Source organism: Rhea americana, unplaced genomic scaffold, assembly GCF_003343005.1.
Source record: "Rhea americana isolate MKP2758 unplaced genomic scaffold, rheAme1 scaffold_181, whole genome shotgun sequence".
NCBI classification, from domain to species: Eukaryota; Metazoa; Chordata; class Aves; order Rheiformes; family Rheidae; genus Rhea; species Rhea americana.
Genome location: NW_028185939.1, coordinates 1,369,570 through 1,387,826, shown reverse-complemented (window position 1 = coordinate 1,387,826; position 18,257 = coordinate 1,369,570). Strand labels below are relative to the sequence as shown.

Genomic DNA, 18,257 nt, shown 5'->3' with positions numbered 1-18,257 from the left:
AGCCAACCTCCCTCTCGCCAAACCCACTCCCAGATGACACATATTGAGCCGACAGCCAGCAGGAAGGCACAGAATCAACTCAACGCCACAGTTTTTGTTTGCAAAAGCCACCTTCTTTGTTACAGGCACTCCCTCGTCATAGTTTCCTTTCGCAGAAAGCAGACACCCTGCTATCCAGCTGTGTCAAACCTCCCTGCCTTGGAGCACATTAGAGCCATCATCAGTGCAACATCTGAAACTGGGTGCCCATGACAGTAGCTTACACACATTTTTTGATGAAATGCAGCTGGCAAGCAAAATCTGCTTTCATTCTTGGGGCTACATTACATTTGGCTTGTATTACCTGCCACTTGAAATGCAAACAATCTGCCTATGTTCTATGTACAACTACTGATTGCCATCATGTATGTCTATGAAGCACAAGCATTTCATGGATCCAGTCTCAAAAGCCTGGAGGGCACTGCAACTGCCTCAGCTGACCTGCTATGTGATCCAAATGGAAAAAATGCATCTGATGGGTCCACACACTGTTAGGGACATGGTGTGAGTCCATTACCAGCACACTACGTAGAGGTCCAGGGCCTTCATCTGCCAGCTTATGCTGCAAAGTACATTACTGTAATTTAGCATTCACCTGCTTAAGAACTTTGCCATTTAGGCAGAGAGTAGRTATGATTTACATGGCCAATCCCATACCACAGATAAAGAACAACTGATGGATAAGTGAGGGGAATGGATTGAATCATTGGTGGTGCTAAAACATGCTTACAGCTCTGCAGGGAATCCTAATGCTATTCCCTAGAGTAATGAACACATCTATTGGAACCAGATCAGACTGCAAACTCCTCTTGCCATGACTAGCTCTGTCGTTCTCTTTCAGAGGCCTGACTCTCCCCTGATTGATCACTATGTCAGCACCCAAATGAGTTACTAAACTCAGTTTCTACCCTGGAGAGCTGCTGCTCCTGCCTGGTAAGAGGCAGAAGACTGGAAGGATCTTGAGTACATTTTCCCTTATATGGTAAATATATATATATATATATATATGTATATATATACACCAAGAATATACAATTTAACAGAGGGAAAACAGAGCAGTGGAGGAGTTGGTCAAATTACAGAAGATACTAAGTAAGAGATAGGACTCCATCAACACTACTCACAGTAGGCTCCCCAAAGAACAAAGCAATTTAGACCCTTCACCATGAAGGTTGCCGAGGTCCAGTAGACTGTGCTCTGGCCCTGAGCCGGGACACCTGGCTTGCAACTGCTAACATTTGCCATCAATTCATGCTACGACATTAGCAACTCTTGTGCATCTCATCCTCAATTCCTGCTAATGTGGGAATGAAATGCCACCCTGCCAGGTGCAAACACTCTACCTACAAGAGCTGCTGCAGGCTCAGATCAAAAGCCTTGTGTTCTTTCCCAAGAGAGGGGAGACAAAATTCAGGTCATCACAAAGTGTTGGCTGAACAGGCCAGATCTCCATTGCTCAGCTCTGCTCAGGAGATCCAACTCACATGTTGGACAGACACAGCTTCTCTGCCAAGCAGAAGCTGGGGGAATGCCTGCCACACTTACTGCTGGCACCATGGAGGGGGAAAGGGAAAGCACAGCTCTGTGTTCAGCTTACCTCTGCTCTCTTTCCATAAGCCTTGTCCAAGACAGGACACAGGCTAGATGGTCTGACAGGACTCGTGTTCTGCAGAGACCCTTCACTATCTCTTGCAGCAAGAAATACACTTTTACTTTCAGGTTGAAAATGAAGAAGATGATATTAACAGACCTCATAGCCTGAAAATGGCAAGCAGAGAGTCATCACTTAATCAGATAAAGCCAACATGTGGGCAAAGCAAGTTATTTAACTTTCTCGATTTCAAATTATATACAAAATATCAAATGTAAATCATTTCATAAAAGGTAATATCACACTATGGAACTCTTTGCTGTGGGATATTACTGAAGCAAGTTGAAAGAAAAAGAAGTGGCTGTCCATATAGATAAAAGTGATGCTTTCAGTGATAGTAGCTGGAATAAACTTTGCAAGGATGCTTCATTATTTCAGCATAAAAATTAGTCAAATAATGGCATTGGGAGAAACTTTGTGCATGGTTAAAATGAATAGATTTAGTGCATTGAAAAGGGAAACAACCTTCCAATGCTGTTTTGCTGCCTTGTACCTCTAAATAACTTCATGGCACGAGACAAAGTGACAATACTTATTCCTACTTTCTTGCTGGCAAAGTCCATGTACATAGAATAAAGAACTGTAATGGGCAGAACTAATCTCATCTTGATTATGCAATAAGCACAAACACATTGGGCTGAACTTTCACATCCTCGGTAAAGCTGGGGCTGATTTCGGAGCACGGATGAATGCTGCCCCTCGATCCAACAGCCAGTCCCATGGAGATCATGTCCCAGGAAAGCAGAGTACCAAATACTGCTTTCTTAGAAACCAACGCCAAGACTTGGTCTCCTTTTCCTATTCCAAGCTCTACCCTAAAAAACTAATTTCTAAACAGTCTGTTTGCTTCAAGCCCAGCCAGCATGTGAGCTCTGAAGACTGAATCATACAGAAAGTTCAAAGAGTGAACAAGTTTTGCTAGCTAAAAGTCAGAATCTCAAATCAGGATAATATTTTATTGACTCACAACTCAAAAGCAATTTAAGCAATTTGCTTCAAACACTGTTGAAAGATTCTGTTCTGCTTTCTGGTAAGTGCTGAGTTTTTCAGGCCAAACCAATTTTTCAAGCCAAAATTGACAAATGCTAAAATAGAGCATCACTACAGAAGCTGGTTGCTACTTTAAATCACACAGAATTACTTTTGCTCCAGAATAATAAAATGTGCTACTCAAAACCAGTACTACTTTTAAGCTGATCAGCATGGACTGGGTGCCCACTAAGGTCAGCTATAACCTACTGCAGAGACAGCTGCTCTGAATGAAACACGCCACAAGTAAGGGATCAGAAAGCCAATTAAAAGCCCTTTGAGCAGCAGTAGCTTGAAACAAATACTAATTTGTACTTCTCTTTTGAGAAGTGAATATAAAATAGTGTTTCTAGCACCATTTGATGTAAATTGAGCCTTTTATGTGGAATCATTACAATTACCAACAGCTAGTCCTGCAAACTTCCCTGGGAAGCCAAGTGGGGTCTCTCCTCCCAAACTCACAGCAGTTAAAGGTCCTCAGCGATGAACTTAAGAGCTCACCAGTCTGCGGGGATAATGCCAGCAGCTCTCCAGGATAAATGAACAGGACTCTATCCCTTTACTGGGCACCTGGGGCTCTGGGAATTGAGTTCCCCTTGCAGGACTATGCTCTTGTCTCATCCATTCCCTAAATTCACATCACAGCTCTACAGCTGAGCCAGGGGCATGGCCTTAGCAACAGATGAGAAGGATTTGAGTCTACCACTCTTTACCAGGGCTGAACTGGCCCTGCAGCAGAGGCAGACAGAAGGAGAAGCAATTATAATTTCAGACCACTGTGTGAAGCACACACAGAAGCTGACTGTGGGGCAAAAAAGGATTAGCTTTCAGTGGTAGCTGAAATGCAGCTCCTGGAACAGGGCTTGCATGTAAAAAGCACGGCTCTATGCTACCCCAAGGGCATGGCAGAAGTCATATTCTTGGAGTACATTATTCCTGCTTGGGAAACTAGACAGTTTAGCCTGGTCACTGCAGTACCATGGCCCATTCTTGGATACTCTAGAGAGTTGTCAGCTGCAACAAATGTGGAATGAAATCATCCAGTTTATTGAAATTGCCTGGGAGAATAATGCAAGGATTGCCTTCCTCTTTCTACTTGACTTTCCCCATCTGTGGGAGTGCTCAATTGTACTGGAGATGGGGGGGGGGAGGGCGGGGAGGGGGGGGTTTAAAAAAAAAAAAAAAAAAAAAAAAAAAAAAGAGGAAGAAGAAAAGAAAACCACAAGGTGTAGGGGGTGTGTGGAGAAGGAACTCCAAAGCAGTCAATTAACCTTTGAAATACAAGTCATGCTGCTACTAACTAACAGCATCTTCTAACCTCCTCATTACCAACCATGTACAATGTGGCAGCTGGAGACAGAGCCGGCTGCTAACCCTATGGATGCGCTATGCAGGAGGATCCAACTGCTGCTAATGGCTGAAGTCCCAAAGAAACACACTTCCCATCATCAGCTGCCTCCTGGTACCCCTATCTCCCACCACAAAGTGGCTATGCTGCCACAAAATCGCCAATCTGTCTCTGCGAAGAGCAGGACTGTTAAATGGCATCTCTGTGCAACACAGCTCTAGCACGTTCTTTTCTCCCCCACAAGTAACCTGTTGCTACGGTCATGCCCTTAGCCACAAGGCAAGATCCCTGCCTTAAAAGGTCACTTGTGCTGCAGGCACTGAATGGGGTGATCCCAACCATGCTGGCCAAAAAAACAGCCAGAACAACTGTGTGAGCAGATTGCCCTGGGCTTCAAATCCTCATAAAAACCCTTATTTGAGCCTCAAGGGGATTTGGATATCAACAGGTCACTTATTATTCATCCTGAAGTAGCATCTGCAACTGCAGCAGCACAGAAACAAAACAAGTCATCTTCCTATCTTGTCAAAGGGTGCTACCAAAGAGCTACTATGGCCCAGGTAGCACCCTGTCCTGCAATTACACTGACAGCCAGCAGTGAAGACCACGAGGTTTTGCCTCCAGTTGGGCACCTTGCAACCTTTCTGGACCATAACTTCCACATCTGGAAGATGGTGACAATAATGCTCGCTTGCCTCAAGAGGGCTCCGTGAGACTTTTCCGCAGAGCCATGTCCCGGGATGAAAGGTGAGCTAATGCACCAAGGACTAGTAGTGCTCTATCTTCCATTGCTGTATGTTGTTCAGTACCCTCCACCCCTCCCACATGCTCACATGATCGATGCTTTGGCTTTGAATAACACTCTGAAATAAAAATGAATACGGTGTGCCCATTTATCTGCAAAGCTAGTGATGACTTTATACAGTCAGAGGAGCCAGAAAAGAAAAGTAAGCAGCTGTTTAATGATTTCTTTTAAAGGGACTGAGCATTTCCTTACAGGCTGTGCAGTATGGGGAGGGCTCCCCTGTGGCTATTGCACAGATTTTAGCCCAGTTTAATGCAACTAGTTGCTGGCTATTCAGCAGAACAAATAGGGCRAGTCCAGGGACCAGAACCTGCTTAAACTCTTCCACCCAAAGCAAATGTCTCCACAGTGGGTGATGCCTTGCAGGRCTTCAGGGCTGAGGAGTACCCTGCTGACTGCTGTCAGCACATATTGACTGCAGGTGTCCCCCAAGGGAGCTCACCAAATTCTGCTCTCTGGATAGTACTGACCAGCTTGAGGGAGGCCAGAAAGGTGGAGCACAGCCAGGAGAACACAGAGCAACTGTCCTTGTAGGCAGCTCCTAAAGCCTTATGTTTGGGGCTCGGCCTCTGGGTTTGCCCGTGGGAAGGTGGAGGAGGAGGCAATAGTAGTACCTGGGGCTTGTTTAACATCAGTAAATAACTGATGATATGGCATACCCGGAAGAACCCATTCTCACCTCCCTCTGTCCCAACAACACACTGCAGGTTCATGACAGCTTTGTTCATGCAACTGCTCTGTGTCTCCATACAAATCCAGCTCCCCACCTCGAGTCTTGCAGCCAATTCTCATACGAGGAGGGCTTCAGGTTCTGAAATCACCCCGCTTTGCTCAAAGCTGGCCCAGACTTTTCATGCCAAACAGTCTGGGAGCCCAGAGGCATTTTTCTATTGCTTTAGGATTGAGTATTGGCCTCAGGCAGTGCCCTGGCGGCCGTTCTGCTGATAAGAGACTGCTTGGGCGAGGTGCTCAGAAGCTGGGCTCCGACAGCTCCACCGCTTGTTACCACTGCTGCCTACTGGAGATGCTTTGCAGTYAGGCACGTGGAGAAACTTTTACAGGTTTCACTTCAAAATTCTTGCCTTTTTATTGGACCCAAGCTGGGCAGTGCCTGTGAGCAAAGCTGGCGGGAGTCTGATGATCTTTAGCCAAAAGCTTCAGAATCTTTATTGCCGTTGGCTTTGAGATGGTTTAAAGCAAATCTTTTATAAGGTAAAATCCAATATAAACCTGCAGGCTAGGATTTTACTCTGTCAGGAACAAGGATGCAATTATCACAATTTACTTCTGTACGAGTGATTGTGGACAGACTCCATGCGATCCCTGCGCTTTCTCATGGCGGCCTGTCTAAGGTTTTCCCCCAGCACCCATGACGGGAATATCCAAGGACTGACAAAGCTGTATCCATCTGACAAAGAGTATCTGTGCAGAAACGCAGCCGCTGTGAGGAATGAATGCTTCCATTCAAAGGCGACTGACAAGGTGTATTTCCTAGTTTTAAGAGCTGTTGTGAAACACCTAGCCAGACAGAAAGCTGATAGCAACAGTTTTCTGTGTTGGGCTTGGACCTCCTAGTCTACCGTACGTGTGAACTAGTTTATTGTTGCAGGGCTGTTGCGTTCATGGTTTTCATCTGAGTATTTGCTTTTCTGAAAGAAAATATGCCTCATATAGCAAAGACTGGGGGGGAGGGGGTTACAAGCAGGTAAGTGCAGAGAAAATTAAGTAGAAGCACTTTGAGGGATTGTTTTGCCCCAGTACTGAGCAGTAACTGCAAATCCTTGGAAAATTATGCAGAAGAAAATGCAAAGCACTGTATCCTGCCTTTAGACACAGTATGGTGCTCTGCCTGCCCCGGGAGGAACGGCAGCGGAGAGGAAGATGACCTTTGTAAACAACTGTGACCTTTTCCCAATTCTGCACTAGAGACACAGGGAGAGAACTGGATGGACCTGTGACCATCTACCTCCTAAAAAACAAGCACAAGGATCACCTGCTCTCATCGGGAAGCATTTTCTGCATCTCGCGCAGAGARAGCATGCAAAATTCTAGAGCGCATCTTCAGACAACAGTTGCAAGTAATCAGTTTTTCCAAGAAAGACAAGCACAGAAAAGCAAAGCTTCCCATAGAGTGACCAACTAGAGATCTTCACATGACTCATATCCCTCTCCCATTGCGCAGCCCTTCAGCTCCAATCAGCCAGCAAGGACAAACTGTCCTCAGCTGCCAGTGCTGCTTGCTGCCATCATGGTGTTCAGACTAATGCTGGGAACAACCTCATTTCCTCATTTTTCCTTCCTCCCTCCAGACACTTAGCAGAAAGATCTACTTGCACCCTATGAAGTCAAACTACATGTTTGGGGCTAAGCGCAGCGCCCTCTCCTTACAGGGAGAAGGTGCTTTTTCTGCTTTTAGCTTGACAGTTTAAATCTTTATTTTTAGGTCCAGATGCAAAATTTTGTGAAGAAAGTTCTGCCCGGGTTATCTGCGCTACGAGGCCGAGGTCCTGAGGAAGCCGTACACATCGCTGCGCGCCGGCAGCCACAGCGAGGGGGGGCCGCGTCGCCAGGACAGCTCCCGAGCCTACGAATAACCCGCGGCAAGTAACTCGGCGCAGCCAGGCTCCGAGCCTTCATGTCCCAACGCACCCACGCGAACTCGGGACTCCGGAGAGCAGCCTGCCGAGCTTTCCGCACGCCAAAAGACGCTCTGTCCACCACAAACCTACCGGATCGCCTCACGCGGTGTTTCAAGCTCGCCTGGAAACTACCGGCTCTTCCCACCCCGCCGCCCGGCAAAGGACCCCCCGCGCCGCGGCYGGGCGGCCCTGCACTCACCTGCTCGTGGTACTCGATGCCCATGCTCAGCGTGTTGATCAGAATGGCAATCATGATCCCGCGGTTGAAATACTTGCTCTCCACGATCCTTTTCAGCTTGTTGCCGAAGGCTTTCCAGAGCCGGGCGACTCTGTTCCTCTCCTTGGGCTGCTGCTTCTTCCTCCTCCTCGTCCGGCCCCGCTGCTGCTGCTGCTGCTGCTGGAGCTGGTCGCGCTGGTCGCCGTGCCGCAGGTCCTGGGTGAACTCGTAGACGCCGTTGCTGTCCGAGTCGTAGCTGTCGGACTCGGTGAAGGCGAACTCGGGGTCCTGCAGGATGGTGGCGCAGAAGGGGCAGTTCTGGAGCTCGCAGGTCAGCGTGCCGCCCGGCGGCGGGCCGGGCAGCGGGCAGGCCACGCTCAGCCCCGAGAGCCGGCTGGGCGTCCGCCGCAGACCTGCGAGAGCGGGGGGACACGCACCGTGAGCCGCCGCGGCGAACCTCCGCTCCCCCTGCCCCGACACATCCCCCTGCCCCTGCCTCGGCCCRTCCCTCGCCCCCGACCCCTTGTTCCCGCCGCCATCGGCCTCCGCCCCACACGGCGCGGCGGCCATTTTGTGCTCCGCCGCTGGCGGCGAGGCGGACTGGCACAGCGCTCCATTTCAGCTCTTTTCGGATTAAATCTCACCAGTGTAACGTCATTAGYGGTGACCCGAGCGCTATGAAGCCGCTACGCCCAATTTAGGCAGTGCTTCCGTGTAGGGGCTAACGAGGAGGGAAAGGAGAGAAACGGACCAGAGGCGGCTACCGACGGAGGTCTCGGCTCGGAGAGCTGTGCGGTCCCTCCGGGCTCCTCCATCCCTCCTCCTGAATTCCAGTTTYTAGCAAAGCTCTGGTGAGCCATAGGATTTGGTGTTCAGGGTATTTTAAAATCAAACACACAGCCTCGTGTGCTTTCACACTGCGGTGCCCTCGTGGAACCAGGGCACAGAGACAACGTGGCCGATCCAGCCCAGCTGTAACAGGGGGTTTTCAGGTGGCYGTTAGGTACCAAATTAACAGCAATTAACAAACCAACAGGAATGCAACACAGCACGTGCTCGATCTCACCTACAAAACACCATGCAGGCCTCACCGAAAGCCCTCCCTGGGGCTCGGAGAAATAAAGCGCAGGTGAGATTTCCCCCCCCCCCCCAAGAAGGAGACCAGGACGCCCAGGCGCGTTTCAGGGCGACCGGGCTGAAGGCAGCGGCTGCTCCTGGCGCCTGGCCCAGGTGTCTGGCACTTGCCCAGCAGCAGCAGTGCTGATTTCAGCCGCCCCTGGCTGAAGCTTGGGGACGTCTTTAAAGAGAAGGCAGCAGAAAGCAAAATAAAGCGTCAGTTTGCTCATGTGCTTGCAAACAGCATGGTGACAAGAGTCAAAATAAACCTTCCTGAATGCCACTCGGATTCTACTGGCCCTCGAAACAAGGCTGACAGCCTTGCAGGAGGGGACTGTTGTTATGTCAAAGAAGTATCAGAGATATTTGCCCCCTTAATCAACCTGCATGCAGCACCGGTAGTGCACTGCACGTTAGCACAGTATTTCTGAACAAGACCGGTCTGATGAGAAAATACCACAGAGCGGCCACAGTTGCATGGATAGCAGAGGCCGTGGGCTCGCCAGGCGTCCGGAATGCTATCAAAGTGTTAAAAATTATATGAAAAGCACTGGCGCCACAGATGTCTTCAAAATACCAGAGTCTCCTTGGCTGCCTGCTAAAATAACCTCACAGCATTGCAGGGCACGAGAACTCAGAGGAACAGGCTGTACTTTGGGCTGTTCAATTCCACAACAAAAGAAGAGGAAAGAATACTCTCCGCCACAATTGCAGCATTCCCAGCAGACACCAACCTTGTCTCCAGCAGCCCTTGGCGGCTAATGCCTTGTTAATGCTCTCAGTTATCACTTGTGCGCTCCCCTTGCACAAGTCTCACAGTGAGCAGATTCTGCCTCTTGACTTACRGGAGCGGAGGGGGAATTCAGGGAARCARCCCTGCGTTTGCACAGAGACTGAGGCCAGGAGAGTCAGAGGGAGCTTGCGAGCTCCCTTCACCTTCTCTGCYTGGCACAGGGCAGGGACATAATGCGGCTCCTTCGCTAAGCTCAGGCTGGGACGTAGAAGCATCAGTTGAGAGCTACTCTGGAGCTAGCCTATTTGACACTTAAAGATCGTTGTGAAGCCTGGGCAGACAAGTCCATGCACAGCTGTACAAAGAGGGATGCCTGGCAGGAGCAAATGACTGTCCCGTTGGTGGGGCAGGGGGAGAGTTTGGAGGAGCTAGAGGCATGAAGGGGAAGACCTGCGCACAAACATCGCGTAACAGGGTCTCCTGCTGGAGCCTGGCTGGTGTGCTTCCCCTCCCAGCCCTTGTGCTCTTTCTGGTGCCAGAAAATCTGGCCTTCACAAACAAAAAGCTGCCATGTCCACCTGCTTCCCCTAGACAGGATCAAACTTCTGTGAGAGAGAAAACAATTCCAGGGGACTTGTTTAAAGCATTTTGGCATCCTCAGGACTGAAATGCCTCTATAAAAAGAAGATACTATTTTTGTATTATTAAGAATAACTGCATCCAACCTCAGGCTTTTGAAGAACCAGCACAGGCCACACAAAAATCTCCCAGATTGGTTCTGGGATTCCAAAATGGTTCTGGATTGCTGGAGGTGTGACCAAGATTTGCTGCTTTCTTTTCTCGGAAGCAGTCTAGGCAACAGAGCCCCTTGTGAGAACAGGGGACCAAGCCTCCGCCTTGAGCAGTGCCTTCCAAGCAACGGCTCTTCTGCTCATCCTTGGTTTCCCAGATCCAGACTTCTGTTGTGCCTGGGCTTTTATCTCAAGGTAAATACACATTCTCATAATAACCTTCATTAACTTGCATAGTTAAAGATGTACCAGTGATTCATATTTTTCCCTTCCTTAACAACGGAAGAACATTGCAACTAACCTTGCCCCCTTCTGCCCTCCTGCTAAGCTCCGAGAAGTACAAAAATGTCTGCTGAAGGCAATTTCTATAAACAATCCGCTTTACCCTTTTGTATGGTCACTTAGAAAACAGCRTTAAYAAAGACAAGCCACCCAACCTATTTGGCAAGCAACCTTTACCATGACCCCCCTCCCCCTCAAGCTAGGCTTGGTATTTTTTCAGTGCATACATCACTAGGATAAATATTTGTATTTGCGCACATGCAGATAAACAGTTTTGGAAAACAAGGGCCCTGAAAAAAAGAAAAAGACAATGAGTTTGGCTTAAAGAGATTAAAAAAAAAAGAAACTAGATCTTGCATTGCTTGCTTAAGACTCCTATTTTTCAGCATTTAGCTCCAGCCCTGAGAGCTGGAAACATTTTAAAAAATGGAAAGATAAGTGTTGCATGTAATCATGATTCCAGTAGCAGATGAATTTCTGTAAGAATGGAGATAAAACTACAATAACTAAAAACACTAGCGTGCCTACAGTCTGCACAGATAGGGATGTGACAGTGGTACAAAAGAGTTGCTAAGATCTAGCTATGTTTCTCCTTCATTTACATTGAAGGGAGCTCAGAGCCTGCAGTAACACTCGGCCCTATGTTTCTTCTGCCATGAGGAAATAGAAGAGGGGAAGCCTGGTGGCCTGCAGCTCTGCTACGCTGCTGTCCTCATGCACATCCTCTGAGCACTAGCACAGAGCAGGACCCTGCAGTGCCTATGACCCTTCCTCCAAACTTCACGCTTCTTCTTGACAAAAAGGAAATCCTCAAGCTCAGGAGCCCATCAGAGCTTCCCAATGGACAGGTTTCTAGAAGGCTCTGTTGTGGGTTCCTTCTGTGCCACCGTGTTTTATGTATCTTCCACTTTCTATACTTCTTGTTTCTCCACTGGCTTCCACCTGCTCTTCCCTCTCAAGGTACCATCTCTCAGCAGCTGGGACTTATCTGCTGCAGGGTTGCAGCCAGCAGATCTGTCTTTCATCACACATGAAATGCCAGGGGCTGCATTGACYTATGCTTGGGTGAGAACAGAGGGAGAGCCTCCAGGGTGTCACTGAGCACATAAAAAAAGTTCAAAAATACATGCTTTGGGACCACGGGAAAGAGACCTCTAGTAGCAGCCTAAACTTGCTGCATAGGGCATCCCATACCTTGCTTTACCCAACCACTGCAAATACAGGGATAGAAGGAACAGAGCTCCCTGCCCCTTAACTTCTTTTACTCCTGGCTTCCATGCTTAGCTCCAACAGCTTTCACAATACAGCCTCTACCTGCTGCAGYCCCCTTGGCTACCATTAATACTCTAGCGTCTTGAGTGTTTTTGTCTGGGGAATAAACCCTACTTTATTAAAAGATTGCATCTTCCTTGTCCCATGTCGCAGTGAATCCTGAATTGCAACCACCCATCTAACTGCACCTTTTTGGGGATTTCAGGTTCCTGCCTACCAGAGTAGGCAAAACAACAGGAAAAATGATGACTCAGAAAGAACTTAAATGAGGGAGCTGAAAGATGTTACAGAGTACCGTGATCAGCATCTTACACAAGAAGAATAGAGGAAAAAACTTTCCACAAACCATTGGCAGGTCAATGGCAGGGTCAGTAATGGAACCCAGGTACTATTCCTACCTGAGTTACTGGAACAGCCATAAAGGAGAACATTAGCCTGTGCCAGTTCTTTGGTATTAATCRCATCAAAGTATTTTCCCTTTTCCCAGTTTTCCTAAGCTAGAATATCAGTTCCTTTGCCCTTACCATGCTCTCCTACCAGTTGCTGCAGCTTCCCATAAGGATCCGTGCCCAAATTTACTGGGCTATTAACCATGGCCACAGGTGAATTACCATTCTTCTTTCCTTTGGGAACTGGAACAGAACTGGCTTTGCTAGTTGGAGAAGGCAGGATGGTAGGATAGTTCATGTTGCCATGGTTGGAGAGTCCTGTGGTCAGTTTAATGCTTGCGGGGGCATTGGAAGACTTATAGTTCACCTGTGGTCCTTCAACATGACAATCAGCATGGTAAATGCTGTGCACAGACTCTGAGTCTGGAGGAGGAGCAGGGCTCTGCAACTTGGGTGATGGAGAGGGAAGCATCAGTTGGCTTCCAGGTTTCATGACCTTGAGTTCCAGGTCACAGATCTCAGGGTTGGAGCGTGGCCCCCGAGGGCTCCCATTGCTGATGTGATAGTGGTGGTGATGGTGGTGGTGGTGGTGGATGAGGTGATGAATGGAGGTGATGCGCTTTTTGCCTCGGCGGCTTTGCCCATTTGTGGTGCTGTTCGGGTTAACTTTTTTCCGGCGCTTGCTCTGCCAGTTGTTGTACAGGCGTATTGTCCGCCGTTTCACCTTCCTAAAGATGTGGCAGATGTATTTGAGCAGCTCCTCATAGCAGCTACCTGGCTCTGAGAAGCTGGCAATTGTGCTGTCATTGGAGAGGTAACGGGCCCGCTGCTCCTGCATCAGCTGGTTCTCCCGTTGCTTTGTTTCAGAAAACTGTGTTGCTATCACAACCAGGCACAAGTTAATCATGAAGAAGGAACCAACCTGGAGAAGACACAGGGAAAGGAATTAGCAGCAATTTTACAAAGCAACACACGCATTTTGCCATCACATGGTGTCCGGACTGAAGTGCAGCTCTTAGAGATCTTAAGATTTCCAAACATGCCAAATCCTAGAGTCTGTTCACCAAATGTTATATTAACATGCGCCTGAGCTGCTAAATTTGCTCTTAAACTGTGTTAAGTTATTTTGGCAACAGCGAAGAAAGCCGTTAACAATAGCCTTCACCACTTTCCTCCCCCCGACGATGATCACATTTGCTACTAATGCAGGGTGTATGAAACACACCATAACCTATCAYCACTGCAAAACAGACCACTAGGAGGAACCCAGCCAACACACAAGAAAAGATGTTGGAAAGTCCAATTCGTGCTGTACTGGAAYTGCCTCTTCTCTTCCTCTGTCATTTCATGCCCTGGTGTAGCACACCCTGGTTTCTGAGATGCCAGATAGGGTCCATATGTCCATGAAGTCACCTTTCTCTTGTGACACAGAGGAATATATCTCCAGGAGGTTTGGTGCTCCTAGAAAGGCCTGATTAATTGCCTGGCTTGAGTTGACATGATCTTGTGCGATATCTGGTTTTGGAAATGTAGTCTCAAGGATAAGAATGCAAAGTGACCTAAGGCTGCATCCTCCTCTCAGCCTGTAAGTCCACACACTGGCTTTTCACCACTTGAATTCATAAATCAGCCAAAGGAAAATGTCAAATATTCCCATCAGAGAATCAATGCTCTTAGGCATAAAAGGGACTGACGTCAAGAAAGTGCCACYGCCGACATGGCCAAACCTCTGTGCTGGGCTCAGTAGGAAACATACGGATTTAATCTGGACCACTGTCTGATGAATTCTCAGAGGAAGCCAGTAGGAGATGGTCTGTAGTGTTACTATCCAATCTGTAATATCAGTCTGGATACTGTTTGGAAAGCAGCAAGGGTGCTATTCCCAATTCCAAGTGACTTGGGTATTAGTCAACTTCTGGCTTTTCTGCAAGGATCCATGTGCAGAGAAGGGCTCGAGAGGGTGAAGAGGAAATCTCTACTGTGCATGGCTCATTGCTAAAGGCTCAAAAATCACTGGCTTCAGAATGCCGTCCGTTACAGGGGAATTCTCACAGTGGTCAGATCTACACCTTCTCCATTGCTGGTGGGGGCCATGGTGCTTTGACTTCACAATCCAGAGATCCCAAGGGCTTCGAAAGCACAAACATAACGATAGGGTTGTACGTAAGGAATATCCAGCCACAAGAGCACTTTAAAGTGCCTCTCCCATGTCTTACCTGACATCCACGTGGTGCTTTTCCCTCTGCCCTCCTCCTGACCTGAATGGTTAACTTTTCTACAAACGCAGCCCCCTGGAGAAGGCTGTACCTCCCAATTCCATTTTTAAAAAAAGAACCTTACTAACATGGGATGAAATCTTCAGGGAATAACCTCGAACTCTTCCAGAGAATAATACTATATAACATACATACATACATATACATATATATATATATACACACACACACACACATTTAAAGGAATGACAGCACCCTAAGACCTCAGAAAGGTACACTGCTCTTACTACAATTATTTAAAATGCTCAGGTGAAGTTTAGCTGCTCCCTGAGGGTCCTTCATTGAAATGAGCTGCCCTCTGGCATGTTGAGGAGGCTAAAGGAAGAAAAGCCATTGCCTCTCTGCTCTTTGTTCTCATTAGCAGTTGTTTGGTCAAGGCATAATAGTTAGAACATATCAAAGTGATAAAACCAAAACTGGGAGAGGAAATGGGAGGAGAAGAACGTATGGCTTGACAAGCTGTGACTATACATCACATGTGATGCCAAGCAGGAAGGAGCCTGTTGTAGTCAGTAACCTATCTCCACAGCAGTAATCACAATATGCATGATTACACTTTACAGCAGAAGGGAGGTCTCCCATTCTGAATCCCAGCTGGCTCTCCTCCGTGAAAAGGACAGGGAACAGCTCTACCCCACAAGGAGAGGGAATGGGAGTATCTCATAATTCATACTTACTATTATAAGTAATATAAAATATATAAAATTGTAAAAAGAATGTGCATCCATCACATAATACATGATGTCAACCCATCCTTCCAGGGTTATAACCTACAGGAAGACAGAGAAAGAAAGTGTAAGAACAAGAGTCAACCACAAAGTTTGTAAACATCAATCCTCCTGTGATTCTCTGCTAGTGCCTGATACTCATCACTCCACAGCATCTCTCAGGATCTATTCAGACTTGCTGCACTTCTCCCAGATGGCTTAGGATACCAGCAATATGTGACCAATGGACTGGTCTGAGGTTTCTACAGGAACCTGCCATGATTAAAATGTTAAAACAACACAGTAGGACATCTGAAATGCTGATTCTGAGCCAACACAAAGAAAAAGCCTCAGTGTGCAGAGATATGGGCTTTTACCTTAGCCTTCTGATTTTGTAATACTACATGTAAAATTTCTGTGTTTTACGSTGACTTTATTTCTGTAAAACCTAGTTCTTTGCAATGCCTACTGACTCACTCTTACAGCTACATCATTAACATCGTGGTGGAAAAGTAACTGAATGGAAAAGAGCTACTTTAATTAAATGGAGAATTGATTTCTCAATCTTGAGAAACTTGTTTTCTCAATCTTCCTTCTACTAAAAAGAAGCTGAGGATTTAATTAACACCACACAGGCTGTGTGCAGAGCAAAGCGGATGTTGCCATGTAATTTACACTTTTTATTTAGTTAAAACATACCAAACACTTCTAGTGTCATCTTGCTACTAGTGTTGGAGCTGAAACTCCAGCACAACTTCCAACAAAATCAAAGCTCCTGTCTCAGAATTTACTTGCACTGATGTGCCCTATTTGCTATGCCCAATGCCAGCCTTGGAAGTCCTAGCACAAAGCAAGGATTGCCTGCTGCCTCTAGTTTCAGTGGCATGATTCCTGACTTGAACTGTGTTTGCAGCGATGGAAGTGAAATGCTTCTCCAGCAAAGTGTAAGAATTAGCTTGTTATAGATAAGGAAAGGATCAAGCTTAAATGATGTAGAGGACTGTCTGTATGGAGAGTAGGGAAAAGCAGATTTATAAACTATTGCCTGTAGAGGCAGTGAATAGATGAGTTTCTTTTCACACGTGGAGCATCAGAGGGAAACACTTGCAGAGAAGGCAGTTATGATCCCTCCACCCACACTTTTCTTTCTCTTTTTTTTTCTACATTGCTGAAAGAAGCATGGATCTTTGGCACATGACATCTGCAAGGGGAAAGTACTGCTTTACTCACAAGCATCAGTACACATGTCCACACTGAGACTGTCAGAGCACCTTGCACCAGCACACAGCTCATGGATGCTGAGAGAGAGATGCTCCTGAGTCCTCTCACTGTAAAGCCAACTGTAATGATGTCTACAGAGAGACACCAGTGAGTTCTCAAACTCACTTCAGATGTTCAAGCATGCCTAACTYAACACCCACAGTGCAGCTTGGCGGGCAGGAACCCATCTTCAGTGCTGACACCATGTCTGCYGCAAGCTGGCACATACAATCCCACTCTAAAGCCAAAAAACATGGTCTGCCAGGGAGCAGGTAAAAATTGTCTCTGCAGCTGTTATACTGTCAGCTTTGCTAGTGACTTTGAGCAATCAGGTCTGAGGACATTCTGGCTGCATTTACACAAATTGCACCCTCCTCATGTTCCTCATTGCACACATTAGATAACCTTTCGTATCACATCCTCCTTGCTGGCTGGYGGTGCACTGATGTCAGAAAGCAATGCTAGGTTTCCCTAGCATGCATTTAAGAAAAATGAAGGCATTGCTTTTGGTCAACACAAACCCCACAGATCAGTCAGTGGTTTTCAACAGCAGATGTGTATCGTGTGGATGCAAGCAACGTTTTTCACTCTGGAATCCGAGAATAGGTTAAGCTGTCTGGGCAGACGCAGGCAGTTACAGTTCTGTTCAGTGGTAGGAAACGGACAAGCAGTCAAACCCAAACTGCCATTTTCTGCCTTTTGTTTAATGCGGTTGAAACATTTATGGAGACCAAAGCTTGTCATCCATGTCCCTTGCACATGTGGGCCATGCATGGCAGACAGTCATCTCTTGCACTCAATGCTTGAGCTGTTCATGGAGAAACCAAGGAGATCAAGTTGGCRGGTGACAATGCTAAACTAAATCACTGCCAGGTACCTAAGAAATTGTCTTTTCAGTGCTGTTTGAAGTTCCCTTCTGTCTTCCACCTTCCCCTGCTCTGTTTAGATGGGCCTTTTAGACTCAGGCTGCAACAGCTGCTGTAACAGGTGCTCCATTCATTTACACTTGGTGATGAAAAATGAGCCTAGGGACCCAAAACATATTGGATACACCTCTTCACTGAATTTGCGTTTGGCTGGCAATCCTCAAATTGAATGTATTAAAACGATTAAACACAGAACCCTCTCTGCAAAAGGAGTTACCTGAGGGCTGCTCTGCTGCTGTGCTTCTGCAGGCACTATCAGCACCTGCCTGGGAAACAGCTGCTGAGCCAAGAGCGAGGGCCAAGCAAACATTTGTAGGTTTTTTCTTGCATGCTAGACAGCATTTTCAAGGAGAATCAATCAATACACCACATTCCTCCTCTGGAGGGATGAAAATGCTCATCCAGCTCCCAGAATATTTAAGATGTAATTAGAATTTGCATTATTTACTACTCACTTGTAAACCAAAGGGACATGGGAGGAATAAACAGACCGCTGGGCTTTTGTTCTCCTGTTTGGCATCTTTGTGGATTCATCCTTGGACTCATCACCCAGTATAAATGCAGCAGTACCTAGAGGAAGTATTCCTAAGGTGCTGAGGATTAGAGAGCTCTAGTAGTCCTGTAGGAGAGTGTACTCACAGACATCTGTCTTTTTTTTTTTTTTTTTTTTTTTTTTAATCAAATAGCTCTAGAGAAATGGAGGATGACACACATGCATGACCACCTGCCTGAAATAAAACAGTCTATGACTTTTCAGCCTATTCTTGTTATGTTAAG

General features: G+C 47.0%; 1 protein-coding gene across 5 annotated transcripts in view; it reads right to left on the bottom strand.

The window, feature by feature from the left end:
• The window catches only part of LOC146597543 (voltage-dependent T-type calcium channel subunit alpha-1H-like), a 197,849-nt gene that overhangs the window by 79,733 nt on the left and 99,859 nt on the right, over window positions 1–18,257 (bottom strand). For 4 of the 5 annotated variants that reach the window (XM_085301956.1, XM_085301959.1, XM_085301955.1 and 1 more), the window contains exons 7-9: window positions 15,265–15,357; window positions 12,447–13,233; window positions 7,711–8,141 (exon numbers count right to left, since the gene is read on the bottom strand). In XM_085301956.1, the coding sequence (XP_085158082.1) occupies window positions 7,711–8,141; window positions 12,447–13,233; window positions 15,265–15,357 (1,311 nt within the window). Of the gene's footprint in view, window positions 1–7,710; window positions 8,142–12,446; window positions 13,234–13,677; window positions 13,732–15,264; window positions 15,358–18,257 lie in introns of those variants that run through there. The other variant, XM_085301958.1, reaches the window with a different exon arrangement.